The following is a 13,441-nucleotide window of genomic DNA, read 5'->3' as shown; positions in this document are numbered from 1 at the left end:
GCTGGAAACCTGAACTCAGGTCCTTATGCTTGGGCAGCAAGCACTTTATGCCCTGAGCCCCCTCCCCAGACCTTTACCCTTCTACTTTAGGCAGCAGTCTCCCAGAGGTCAGAGAAGCCTCCGTGGCTAAAGCATCCCTCCACTCCACCACACAGCCAGCCAACTCTTGGCACCCTGTTGAGATGTCACTCGTCATCTTAGAAGCCCCTCTTCCTTCTCCTTTATTATCATTATCCCACTTCTCCTTTCCCACGAAAGAAGGACTTTGCCCAAGTTTTTTACTTTCATATTCCCTGTGTCTACAACACATAAGACACTGTCAGTCAATGTTTCTTGGTAGCACATGCCTGTAATTTCAGCACTTGGAAGGGTGAGGCAGGAGAATGACCTGAGTTTCAGGCAAGTCTGGGCTACAAAGCAAGAACTAGGCCAGCCAGGGCCACACTCTAAGACATCTCATAAACAAACAAACATGCAAAAAGTTTCAGTTAGAGGCTGGGGAGAAGTTTCAGAGGGCAAAGACACTTGCTGAACAAGCACAGGGACCCAAGTTCAAATCCTTAGCACACATGTAACAGCTGGCCATGGCCATGTGTGTCTATATTCCCAGTACTGCAGTGGGCAGAGACAGGAGGGTCTCTGGAGCTTTCTGATTGCCAGCACAGGTCCAGGTTGTGTTAATGGAATGATGCAGAATGTGGTACAGCAAGACAAATGATACCCTCCCTTGGCCTCTCTGTGTGTGCACTATCACACACACCTGGGAGCATACCACACATACACCATCCCACACATTCACATACAGACTTTAAAGTTTTACTGGTTGAATAAATGGATGAATAAAAAAAATTTTATAGCAGGGCGGTGGTGGCACACACCTTTAATCCCAGCACTTAGGAGGCAGAGGCAGGCGGATCTCTGAGTTTGAAACCAGCCTGGTCTACAGAGCGAGTTCCAGGACAGCCTCTAAAGCCACAGAGAAACTCCCAAAAGACATTTCTCTATTTTTTTTAATACCAGGTCTTGCTACATAGTTTGGGGTCTCCTCAAATTTGTATTCCTCCTGGCCCTGCCTCCAAAGTGCCAGGATTAAAGTCATTTGCCACCATGCCCAGTGACCAGGTTTTTGAACCATTGATCCAGAAGCAGGAACACAGTCCAGGTGCTGGGAGCAGTGAGGCCTTGGTTTCCAGCTCAGGTCCCATTGCTTCCCAGCCACATGTCCTTGGGAGTCACCTGACCTCACTGCTCTGGTGAGGCTCATCCTGATAAGTAAATTAAATGATTCAAACACGGAGCTCAACAGGATGTGTGGGATGTAGTATGCCTTTGGGAAACACCATGCAACGTTAGCTGAATGGTGATAGGGATGGGGAGTTGTCCCCAAGAAGAAAAAAACTTAACTAGAAATCTGTCCAAATATTATACCCAATAGTTCTACACAGAGCTACTCCTGGTGCACACACAGTACAACAAGGCTGCTAGCCTGCACTGCTTCAGGGAAAAGGTGACTGGCTGCCAAACTGTTCAAAGTGAGTAACAATTCAGAAATAAAAAGATGAAATTATGAGGCTGGAGAGATGGCTGCTCATCTAGGGGTCTTGAGTTCAATTCCCAGCAACCACATGGTGGCTCACAACCATCTGAAATCTGATGCCCTCTTCTGGCCTGCAGATCCAGCACTCATATACATAAAATAAATATTTTTTTTTAAGTACAAACTATCCTTACATCAAACCAAAGTTTGGTCCCAACGGTCTACAGTGCCAGCTCCAGCAGATCTGACACCCTCTTCTGGCCTCTGTGGATACACACACACATGTGTACAAACCTACAGAGACATGAACATACATATAAACAAAATATGCATCTTATTTTAAAATATAAAATTATTCCTACCGAGAAAAATTTGTTTTTAACTATTTTCTCACATATTGCATCTCATCTGGTTCCCCCCCTCTCCTCTCCCCAGTTTCTCCCCCCTACTTCCCCTTTCCCCCGCCAGTCCCCCTCTTCTTCCCCTCAGAAAAGAGCAGGTCTCCCAGAGACTTCCACACCCACCAAACAACGATACAATCTACAATAAGACGAGGCACATACCATCACTTCAAGGCTGGATGAAGCAACTGGTAGGAGAAGGGTCATACAAGTAGGCAGAAGAATCAGAGGCAGCCCCCACCCCCTGAAGTTAGCTTGAAGAAAACGAACAGAAGAGTGATGAATCAACAAAAATGCATAGTTCATTGAAATATGATGAAATACAAAATTAGCCTTTTGCACCAACACTATTCAGAATGACAACACTATTTTATTATTATTATCATTATGATTTTATTTTATCTCATATGTTTGGGTGTTTTGCCTGAATGTGCATCTGTGTTCCACTTTCATGCCTGATGCTTACAGAGGCCAGAAGAGAATATTCCCCTTGGAAATGGAGTCACAGATGGCTGTGAGCCACCATGTTGGTGCTGGGAATTAAACCCTGGTCCTCTGGAAGAGGAGCCAGTACTCTTAACCACTGAGCCACCTCTCCAGGTCAACAAGGTGCAAGTAAGAAGCTGTAGATGAGAAAAAAAAATCAGGTTTACTAGATAATCTATAAACGGATAGGTAAATATGAGCACAAACGGAAACATGCCACAGCATCATTCATCATCTCACTTGCTTTCCCCTTTGGTCCGAACATTTCAAAAATGAAAAGAGAAAAGCCAGCATGATTTCAAAGGAGTTAGAGTGGCCTCACCGCTCTCAGCATTCCCAGGTTAGTCCAGCCCATTAAACTTAAACCTTAAATGTGTTGCCTTTATTGATGCTTCCACACGGCTATGAACAGAAAGGTTGTTTTTCTTACTGCTAAACTTCAGCATTTTCTGTATGAAAATTTTTGTGCCAAGTTAAACTGACAGCAATCCCCAATGCAGTTTCAAAACCAGGGGTCCAGGGATAGCAGCAACCTCCTCTTCAGTTAACCAATCACTGAGCCAGAGAACCCAGGGCGGCCAGGACTTGCCAGATTCTTGGCAGTGATGACTGCTGGGGCAGTCTTAAACAGGGAAGCTGCTTGCAGAAATGGACCATGACCTCTGCTAACCCCTCTCCCTATTTTTTTCTCTTCTAGAACTGTCAACAATGAGTGACTTATCTCTACCTACAAGTCCATAAGAGACTGCTGTGACCCCTGTGCCTGATGAGGAGGGACATAAATGGGATGGGCTGTAGGAGAGCTTCAGAGAGGCCGCAGCTTTGGCGAAAGGGTGTGAGCAGGTGGGATGTACGGTGGCTTTAGCTCTTGCCATCTCTGTATCTCGGTCCTCAGCAGAAATAGTACTTCCAGCAGCCCAGAGCTCCTGAGCTTCCAGGAAGGCCAGGAAAGCTAAGACAGTGTTAGACCCAAAGTTCGGGGTCTAAAGATGCAGGTGGGCAAGCCCCTCAACTCAATGGCCAGTCCAGGAGATGCAATCAGCAAGAGGCTTTTATTGAGCAAATGTGTAATCCGCAATCAGGTAGGCATCAGCGTTCTCCTGGGAACTCCAGGGAAGGCTGGTGCCCAACAAAGTATCAAGGCTCCTTTTATAGGGCAAAACCACAAATTAGCATAGATACATTAGGCATAACATGATTGGCTATATTGACATTCTTTCATTAGCATAAGGTCAAATTGGGGTAAGGTTAAACTGGGGTAAGGGTTGTTTATGTTCCAAGAAAAACCACAAAATGTTTTTGGCCGGGTGTTGATCCATCTGGGGGTTATTTATTTAAGGTCTTTCAACAGGTCACTGTGCTATTGCTCTGAGAGCCATCTGCCTTCCCTTCCCTCTCCTTCTTCCCTTTCCTTTTTGACAAATTAAAACACTACTGTCTAGGCTTAGAGAAGAATGATGGTTAAGTATGGAGTTCCCACACACTTCTGTCTGCCCCACTAGACTCTGCTATCAGCATATAACAAGGCTACATTTGTTATAGCGAGGGATCTTGGGTGCTTAGCTGAAGCAATGTGATCACAGAAGTCCAGTGTACATGTATGCATGCCTGCTTGCATGCATACAGTGACACCCAGCTGGTAGAGGGCCATGATTACAGTGTCACACAGAGCAGTGTCACTGCCTACATATCCTCAACCCTGACACCCACCAACCTCACCACTGTTTTCCTGTCTCCAGTCTCTGCCTTTCCCAGGGTGTTAGCTGGATGCGATCATGCCCTGTTTCCTTTCTACATAGGCTACTTCACTCCTCCCTCCTTTGGGTCTCCTTGCTCATAACAGCATCACCATTGCCAGGTCACAAATGAGAAATCCAAGGTATAGAGAGGTGACACAGCCTGCCCACGGCCACCCAGTTAGGAAGTGGCAGAGCCAGAGTCCAAGTTCAGAACGCCAAGCCCGTTCCCTTGGCTCCTGCATCTTTGTGATTGTTTTCATGGGCCAAGAAACAACAGAGGCCTATATCTTCACAGCCCCTGGCTGCAGTCACTGACTCCATGAGGAAGCAGGAGGCGAGGACAGACAGAGAAACATGCCTGGCCTACAATGTTGGATCCCCAGCTGAGCAGGTGAAGGCCCTTGTGGATCTGCTGACCAGGAAGGGTGGTGGGCTACTGCAGGCCCCTGACAAAATGCCAGACTCCCCCCTGGGATCCCAAAGCAACGGTAAGTCTCCCCGTGGTGGGGCAGGGGGTACCTGAACCCTCTCACTTCGCCCTGGGACCTTACCTGTTTTGCCCTGTGTCCTGCAGACTCAAGGATACGGAGGTACTGTGAGGCCCTGCTGAGCAGGGTGGGGAATGACCCAGAACCGAGCAGCCCCTCACATAGGCTGGCCAGCCTCCTGCTGGTAGAGGGCCTGACAGACCTGCAGCTAAGGGAGCATGACTTCACACAGGTAGAAGCCACACGTGGGGTCTGGCACTCTGCCAGGGCCATCACCCTGGATAGGCTCTTCCTGCCTCTGTCCCGGGTGTCCATCCCACCTCGCATCTCTGTCACCATTGGAGTGGCTGGCATTGGCAAGACTACTCTGGTGAGGCACTTTGTTCATTGCTGGGCCAGGGGACAAGTGGGCAAGAACTTCTCATTGGTGCTGCCCCTGACCTTTCGGGATCTTAACACCTATGAGAAGCTGTCTGCCGACAAACTCATCCACTCCATCTTCCCAAACACTGGTGAAGGTAATCTGGTGGCAACAGCCCCAGACCGAGTCCTCCTGGTCCTAGATGGCTTGGACGAGTGTAAGACACCCCTGGAGTTCTCCAATACCATGGCCTGCACAGACCCAAAGAAGGAGATCCAGGTAGACCACCTGATCACTAACATCATCAGAGGCAACCTCTTTCCAGACATTTCCGTCTGGATCACCTCCCGTCCCAGTGCTGCTGGTCAGGTCCCTGGGGGTCTAGTGGACCGAATGACTGAGATTCGGGGTCTTACTGAGGAAGAGATAAAAGTGTGTCTGGAGCAGATATTTCCTGAGGACCAGAATCTCTTAGGCCAAGTGTTGAGTCAAGTGAGGGCCAACAGGGCTCTGTATCTGATGTGCACTGTGCCAGCCTTTTGTAGGCTCATGGGGCTGGCACTGGGTCACTTGTACCACAGCAAGCTGGCTGTCCAAGACACTGAGCTGCCGCTGCCTCAGACCCTGTGTGAGCTCTACTCTTGGTATTTTAGGATGGCCCTAAGTGGGGAGGGGCAGGACAAGGGAAAGATAAGTTCTAGGATTGAGCAGGTGGCCCAGGGAGCCCGCAAAATGATGGGGACATTGGGCCGCCTGGCTTTCCATGGGCTGGTCAAGAAGAAATACGTGTTTTATGAGCAAGACATGAAGGCATTTGGCGTGGACCTGGCTTTGTTGCAGAGTGCTCTGTGTAGCTGGCTTCTGCAACGGGAAGAGACTCTGGCCTCCTCAGCAGCTTATTGCTTTACTCACTTATCTCTGCAAGAATTTGTGGCAGCCACATATTACTACAGTGCATCCAAGAGAGCCATCTTTGACCTCTTCACTGAGAGTGGTATGTCTTGGCCCAGGCTTGGTTTTCTTACACATTTCAGGTGTGCAGCCCAGAGGGCCACACAAGCTAAGGATGGGAGGCTGGACGTGTTCCTGCGCTTCCTCTCTGGCCTCCTATCTCCAAGGGTTAATACTCTGCTGGCTGGCTCCCTGCTGGCCCAAGGCGAGCATCAGAATTATCGAGCCCAGGCAGCTGAGGTCCTACAAGGCTTGCTACGTCCTGACACTGCAGTTTGTGCACGTGCTATCAATGTCTTGTACTGCCTGCATGAGCTGCAGCACACAGAACTGGCCTGCAGTGTGGAGGAGGCCATGCAGAGTGGCACCTTGGCTGGGTTGACTGGCCCCTCACATCGCACTGCTCTGGCCTACCTCCTGCAGCTGTCTGATATCTGCTCCCAGGAGGCCAACTTATCCCTGTGCCTGAGCCAGAGTGTCCTCCAGAGCCTGCTTCCACAGCTGCTTTATTGCCAGAGCCTCAGGTGAGTATGGGGTCCATGCAGGGGGTAAGGGTACAGGAGAAAGACTCAAGATGGTCTCTTGTTTCATCATGCCCCCTTCCCTGTAGTCTGCTGTAACAGCAAGATTAGAATTTCAACATGGAAATACAATCCAATTCATGAAACCCTCTGAGAGCCAGGTATTGAGACTCATACCTGTAATCCTAGCAATCAAGAAGACTGCAGAGTTTTGGGACAGCCTAGGCTACATAGCAAGATTATATATGTATATGTATTATATATATGTGTGTGTGTGTGTGTGTGAGTGTATACACTCACATATGTATGTATGCATTATATACACACACATTATGTACATACACATACATACATATATACACACACACAAAGCCAGTCAGTGTTCACAGAAGCTACACCCTCAGCCATACTCTGAACTTAGCAAACAAAAAGAAAAAAATGTAGGACACAGGTCAGTCAAGACCTGAGAGTGGTTTTGGCATCCTCAGAAGCAAAGCTAGCCAACACTCTGTAAGATGCCACTTAGAAAGAACAGCACAGCTCACAGGAACCACCTGAGTTACTCCCACAGGGAAGTCTGAGCATTGTGAGTCTGGAGCTCCAAGCTGAGACAGTGGACCACAGCAGGAATGAGAGGTGGTGGAGGCCCCACCCTGCTCATGGGCTGCAAGACTACTCATTGTCACGGCTTCCCCTGGCCAGGCTGGACAACAACCAGTTCCAGGATCCTGTGATGGAATTGCTGGGCAGTGTGCTGAGTGGGAAGGACTGTCGCATTCAAAACATCAGGTAACACAGCCACTGTGTACTGACCTGTCACATGGGATGGGGGGTCTCTTCCCACTCTACTCAGCTAACCAAGGCACCCCAGGAACATGCATCTTTTCAGGGTGTGGCTCAGGATGCAGTCTGTTCTTCTAGAAAGTTCCAAAGGCTCAGGCACCTGGTCTATAGGAAAAGGGAAGTGATGGATAAGGCTCAGATTCTGTCCTGGACTTGGAGATGTGCTCCAGTGCTCACGTATTGCCCTGGCCCAGGCATTATCTTCGTGATGCCAGGATTACATCTTAAACTAAAATATTTAAAAGTTTAATTTAAATACAATTTAAGGTGAATTTTAAAAATGTTATTAGATTTATGTGTCTGAATACTTTGCTTCTTACATGTGTATATGTGCCATGGCTTGCTTTTTGTGTCCACAGATGTCAGAAGACAGTGTCAGATCCCCTGGAATGAGAATTATGGATGGTTGTGAGTCACCATGTGGGTGCTGGGAATTGAACCCAGGTCCTCTGCTAGGAACAAGTGCTCTTGACAGCTGAGCTTTCTCTCCAGCCTCATTTTTTTTTTTTTTGTTTGGACACAGGGTCTTGTGTAGTTCAGATTTGCCTCAAACTCCTGAGTGCTGGGATTGCAGCAATGTGCCATTATACCCAGGTTATGCCATTTTGGGGATGGAGCCCATGGTGTCAGGCATGCTAGGCAAGCCCTTTCCCTACTTGAGCTACATCCTCAGTCCTATTCTCCAAAACTTAAGTAATGTACATGCCTCTAATCCCAGCACTCTAGAGGCTGAAAAAGGAGGATTGCCTGGGCTACACACAGTGAGATCCTATCTCAAATAAAACCATTATTTATATTAGAGAAAAGTCTGTATGCTGACTTCATATGAGATGTCTACACTTGATGTAAGTAACCCTTGGTTTGTAGGGTGTGATGTCAGGAAGGTCTGTAGAACTCTGAAGTCATTTGGAATGTAGGATTAGGAATGAGGCGTAGTGAGCGCTTTGCTTGGTTAATGAAATATAAGCTCTTTTGAAAGAAAAATGATCTTGCCAACTTCTCATTGTCAGTGTTTTGTCTTTCACAGGCAGGCCTTTTAGCACATGACAAAATAATTTAGTTTTGCTTACAATGGGGCTCAAAAAATGATCTTGAAGAAAGTCATACATCTCTTGTGTGCTCACAAGTATTTTCTCTCTGGTTCTCAGTGACTCTTGTTTACAATGTCCAAGCCTGCCAAAAACACATAAGGCTGCTTGTGAGATATTATTTATATGACATTATATAAATTCTGTGGCAGCAAAAGTGGGCTGGTCTTCAAATATTTTGATGATGGAGGGCAGGGAAACAAGATCGCCTGTAATGCAGATTGGCCTTGAACTCAAGATCCCCAATCTTCCAAGTTCTATAACAACAGGTGTGTACCACTACATCTGGCTAGTATTCAAATTTATTTACTTGTATATTTACTTATTTTTGAGGCAGGGTATTACTAGGCAGTCCCAGCTAACCTAGAACTAATGTGTGAAACAGGTTAGCTTCTGACCCACAGATTTCTGCTTGCCTCTGTTTCCCAAGTTTTGGGATTAAAGATGTGCACCACTACACCTGGCTCAAATTTATTTTTAAGCAACAGAACTCATTTGAAAAGTGGTGTGTCAATCAGAGCCCCAATTAATAAAATGGACAATGGGGAGCCTTGACACTTGGCTTTCCTCATCTTCCTGTTGGCCCCTGGTACCAGGATCCCAAAGTGCTCTTGGATTCTAATGGACCACTCTGTCCTATGGGGTGCTGCTTATAAAACCAAAAAGATCTCAAGCACCCACTTCTGACACTGGACACAGGAAGCAACACTGAGTGGACCCACCAGCATGCTCTGGCAACCACCTCTCCAGGCACATGAAGATAAATCTTTTTTAAACTTAATTTTGTGATAGTTCTATCGTTTGCTGTTTTGTACTAGAGAAAGGCTAGGACCAGTGGTGTGTTCAATAGTTTGTACAGGTTTCTGAGTGCTGTGAGTTTCAGGAATTTCACAAGCTGAGGATGCTTGAAATTAGCCATGGTTTGGGGCATTTGCACCATAGAAACCAGCAGCAGTGTTTGGTGTTTTGCTTTTCCTTGAGAGTCACATGAACATTATGCCACCAGATGGGATCTGAATGGAAAAATTTTCTTAATATCAGCAAATCCAATATACACATTTACTGCATTTATTTTATCTGTGCTAGTGCATATATGTAAATGCACAGACCACAGCACACACACATGTGGGGGTCAGAGGACAGTGTGTAAGTAAGTTCTCCCCTTCCATCATTTGGGTTTTGGAAACCAAATTTGGGTTGTCAGCCTTGGTGGTAAGTTCTTTTATGCTCTGAGCCACCTTGCTGGCCCCATATGAAAGACTTCTACCTCTTAAACATGGCTGCACATTTGGAAATTAGCCATGGTTTCCTTGGGACCCTTTGTCAGAGCGAAGGTCATCAAGCCAACTCTAGCTTCCCAGGTCCAGGGTCTTCCTGTTCCTGCTTTTCTGCTTACATTCTCATGGGTGATGCTGGGCAAGCAAGAAGTAATCATGAGCCTAATACCACAGAAGAGGCTATAAGAGGCATGGACTTGAAATAACCACTTTCCCTTTTCTTGGCAGCCTGACTGAGAACCAGATTGGTAACAAAGGGGCCAAAGCTCTGGCCAGATCCCTCCTGGTGAACAGAAGTCTCATCACACTAGAGTAAGTTGGACAGGCCTGTCTATGAAATGTCTTGAGGTCTCCCCATCTTTTCCCCAGCTCCCCAGAGTGGGTCCTGCTGACTACATGTCCTTCTGGCTGACTGGAAGGACAGCTGAGCAAACCAAGCCACCACTTCTTTTGTCTCTTGAACTTTTTCTCACAAAACACTTGATTTTTGGCCCTGACCTATAGCCATTGTTATCATCTCCACACTTGGTCCACTAGACCACCACATCCCCTTCCCTTTCCTCGTCGTGTGGGGCCACTTTGGGGAACTCCCTTATTCACATATACATACATACATGCATGCATGCATACGATCTCTGCCATATATCAAACAGTTCATCCCTTTAAGAATTGTAGACTTACAATGTCAGTGCTATTTTGATTCTTTTGATTCTTCTCCCTACCCCAGTCAACTTTTTTTTTTTTTTTTTTTTTTTTTTTTTTGCTTGCTTTTACCAGCCTCCGGAGTAACACCATTGGACCACAGGGGGCTAAGGCGCTGGCAGATGCTCTGAAGAAAAACCGAACTCTAACCTCACTGAGGTATGTGGCTTCACTCCTGGGCTCAGGAGAGGGCCCAGAAAACAAAACCGCTGTGGAGTGGGAGAGGATTAAAAATGGAAGCTTTGGAATCCAGCGAGCTTCGGCTTTCATATTGCCCTAACTCGAGTGCTTCTGTTAGACTCCAGTTTCTCAGGACAATGAAAAGCCTGCCTTCCAGGAGATGACTGCTTGGGCATGGCTTGCTGTGTCCCTTTTAGGAGCCTGTGGCTGTGTCCATCTAGTTGGGGGTATACTACTGTTCTGGTTTTCTACTTTTATTATTCAAGTGAAAATTTTGTTGTTGTTGTTTTAAAACAGGGTCTGGTTATGTAGCCTTGGCTGGCCTGGAGCTCACTACGTAGACCAGGCTGGTCTTGAACTCAGAGATCCACCTGCCTCTGCTTCCCAAGTATTAAGTGTGTGCACCACCACACCCATAACCAGGTGAAATTTAATAATATAAAATTTGCCATTGTGAAGTATATAGTTCATTGGCATTTGTTTCATTTTATTTTTGGCTTTTTTGAGACATGGTTTCTCTGCGGTTTTGAGATAGCAAGTTCCTGGCTGTCCTGGAACTTTCTCTGTAGACCAGGGTGGTCTTGAACTCAGAGATCTGCCTGCCTCTGCCTCCCCAGTGCTAGGATTAAAGGTGTGCACCAACACCTGGCATTTTTTATATTCACAATGTTGTGCATCCACAACCTCTGTCTAGTTTCAAAATGTTTTTGACTCTTAGTATTTGCTTTTCCTTTTTTTTTTTCTGGACATCTCATGTAAATGGAATTATACAATAAGAACTTTATGTCTGTCTTCCTCAACTAGCACATTTTCAAGATTCATACATAGCATAGCATACTTTTTTGTTGTTATTTTGCATTTAATAGCCGAATAGTACGTCACTGTATGGGTGGAGCAAGTCTGCTTATGCACTCATGCACAGACAGATATTCAGTGGGCTTCTGTCTGAATAATGCTGCTGGCCACGTTTGTGTAGAAATATTCAAGTACCTGTCTTTAATTCTTTGCGGGAATATATCTAGAAATGGAATTGCTAGGTCATGTGCCAAGTCTAGGTTGAGAACTGCCAGACTGTCTTCCACAGAGGTTAGGCCCTTTACATTGTGGTCAATAGTGTAAGGCTTCTAGTTTCTCCACATCTTCATTGATATTTGGGTACTCTGGCTCTTGATTGTGATGAGGACTAATGATGACCTTATTTTAATTGATGTAGATAGCATGGACACCTTGTTCTTAGTTGGCAGGCAGCTACTTAGAGACTCAATACAGGGGGGCTAACAGTCTTTCCTGAGTAGTGGATCACTCGGAGGGCACATAATCATCAGTAAATTCTTTCATGGAAGTCAGCTGATTCTTGTCTAGGGTCTCTAAGGCAAATGTCCCAAATCTAGGCCACTGGTGACACACCTCTTTTTACCTTTGTAGTCTCCAAAGCAATGTGATCAAGGATAATGGTGTCATGTGCATGGCTGAGGCCCTGGCCTCCAACCAGACAATCTCCATACTACAGTGAGTAGACAAACTTATTGCTTCTCTTCTCTCCTCTGAGCTTCTGCCTTGTCCCTGGTAGAGAAAACAGGAGGTGGTCCTGAGGCTTTCTGACCCACCTGTATGGTCCCTGGAAAACATGATGTCACCTGTTTCTCCAGAGAAACTTCTTCACAAAATTATTGAAAATAAACTCCTGCCACCCAGGAAATCATGTCCACAGATATAGAAAAAGAGCATATGGTTCTCTAATCTGACTATAAGGCAGTATCACAGATAACCTGGCAGTGAGGTTGCAAAGATAGAGGTCCCTACAGCCCAGCAGAGGCAACCATCCCATGTGTGCTCCCAAGGCCAACGACAACTTGTCTTCAAGTATGAGGAGCTGGAGATGCCACTTTTCAGCAGCTTGTCCTAGGTGCACCAGCTAGAAAGGTCACAGGTGCTCCTTAGCTGCTTTTGCCCCAGCAAAGTTTCTACAACATTTGTGACAACCTGGTACTTCCCAACTTGGAGCCACGTGTCCAGGCTAATTCCCATAGCAGCAGGGAGATGGGGCACTACCTTGGTGGAAGGTCCTTAGAAAGACCCCAGGGGGTATGATATGGGGACACACATCTTTAATCCCAGCACAGGAAGATCTCTGTGAGTTTGGGGCCAGCCTGGCATAGTGAGTTCAAGGCCAGCCTGATCTACATAAAGAGGCCCTGTCTCAAAAACCCAAACAAACACAGAGAAACACACCCTTGGGCTGTGAAGCCAGAGGCAGGTGATGGAGTTTGCAAGGAGACAGAATACAGATTTACAATCTATAGCTTCCTCAAGAAAATATTCTAGAAAAAGGGAGATGTCTTTTTCCTCTAAAAAAAAAAAAGATGTGTGGACATGTACAGTACAGGTACATTATTTTATGTTTTATTTCTTTATTGTGTGTGTGTACACACATCACATGCCATGGAAGTTAGAGGACAACTGAGTCAGTTTCCTCTTTCCATCACATGGAACCTAGGGATTGACTCTAGTCTCCAGGCTTAGTGGCAAGCACTTTTACCTGCTGAGCCAGGCATCTGTGTCTTTCTTTTAAATGGAAGGTATTTTACACAGGAAAGGTCCTTCTTCATCTATCCTTCTATACCTCTTCCCAGGGAAGTTTCTTCAGGTGGAGGTGGAGTGCCGGCCCAGATAGAAGTATATTTGCTACCTGGCAGACTTGTGTGTGGAGGTCTCACATACAGGAGACTCACCAGCCTCTGCTCCCAGCCTTCCCCTTAATTCTCCCCTTTCAATTGCTGTGTAAATGGAGATAGTACCTTTATGCCCCTGACCTCTCACCCAAAACCCAGACTAGCTTTGGCCTGAGAATGACTGTGGATGGCTTT

At 46.4% G+C, this 13,441-nt stretch overlaps 1 protein-coding gene across 1 annotated transcript in view; it reads left to right on the top strand.

Moving 5' to 3' along the window:
- Nlrc3 (NLR family CARD domain containing 3) overlaps positions 1-13,441 on the top strand; it is a 30,394-nt gene that overhangs the window by 5,448 nt on the left and 11,505 nt on the right. Inside the window, exons 2-8 of the mRNA XM_051181301.1 lie at positions 3,122-3,267; positions 4,459-4,651; positions 4,738-6,487; positions 7,187-7,273; positions 9,921-10,004; positions 10,470-10,553; positions 12,000-12,083. Coding sequence (XP_051037258.1) covers positions 4,483-4,651; positions 4,738-6,487; positions 7,187-7,273; positions 9,921-10,004; positions 10,470-10,553; positions 12,000-12,083 — 2,258 coding nt within the window. The 5' untranslated portion in view covers positions 3,122-3,267; positions 4,459-4,482. The remainder of the gene's footprint in view (positions 1-3,121; positions 3,268-4,458; positions 4,652-4,737; positions 6,488-7,186; positions 7,274-9,920; positions 10,005-10,469; positions 10,554-11,999; positions 12,084-13,441) is intronic.

This window comes from Phodopus roborovskii, unplaced genomic scaffold (assembly GCF_943737965.1).
Source record: "Phodopus roborovskii unplaced genomic scaffold, PHOROB, whole genome shotgun sequence".
Taxonomy (NCBI): domain Eukaryota; kingdom Metazoa; phylum Chordata; class Mammalia; order Rodentia; family Cricetidae; genus Phodopus; species Phodopus roborovskii.
The sequence above is the reverse complement of the archived record's forward strand: the minus strand, read 5'-3'. Positions and strand labels throughout refer to the sequence as shown.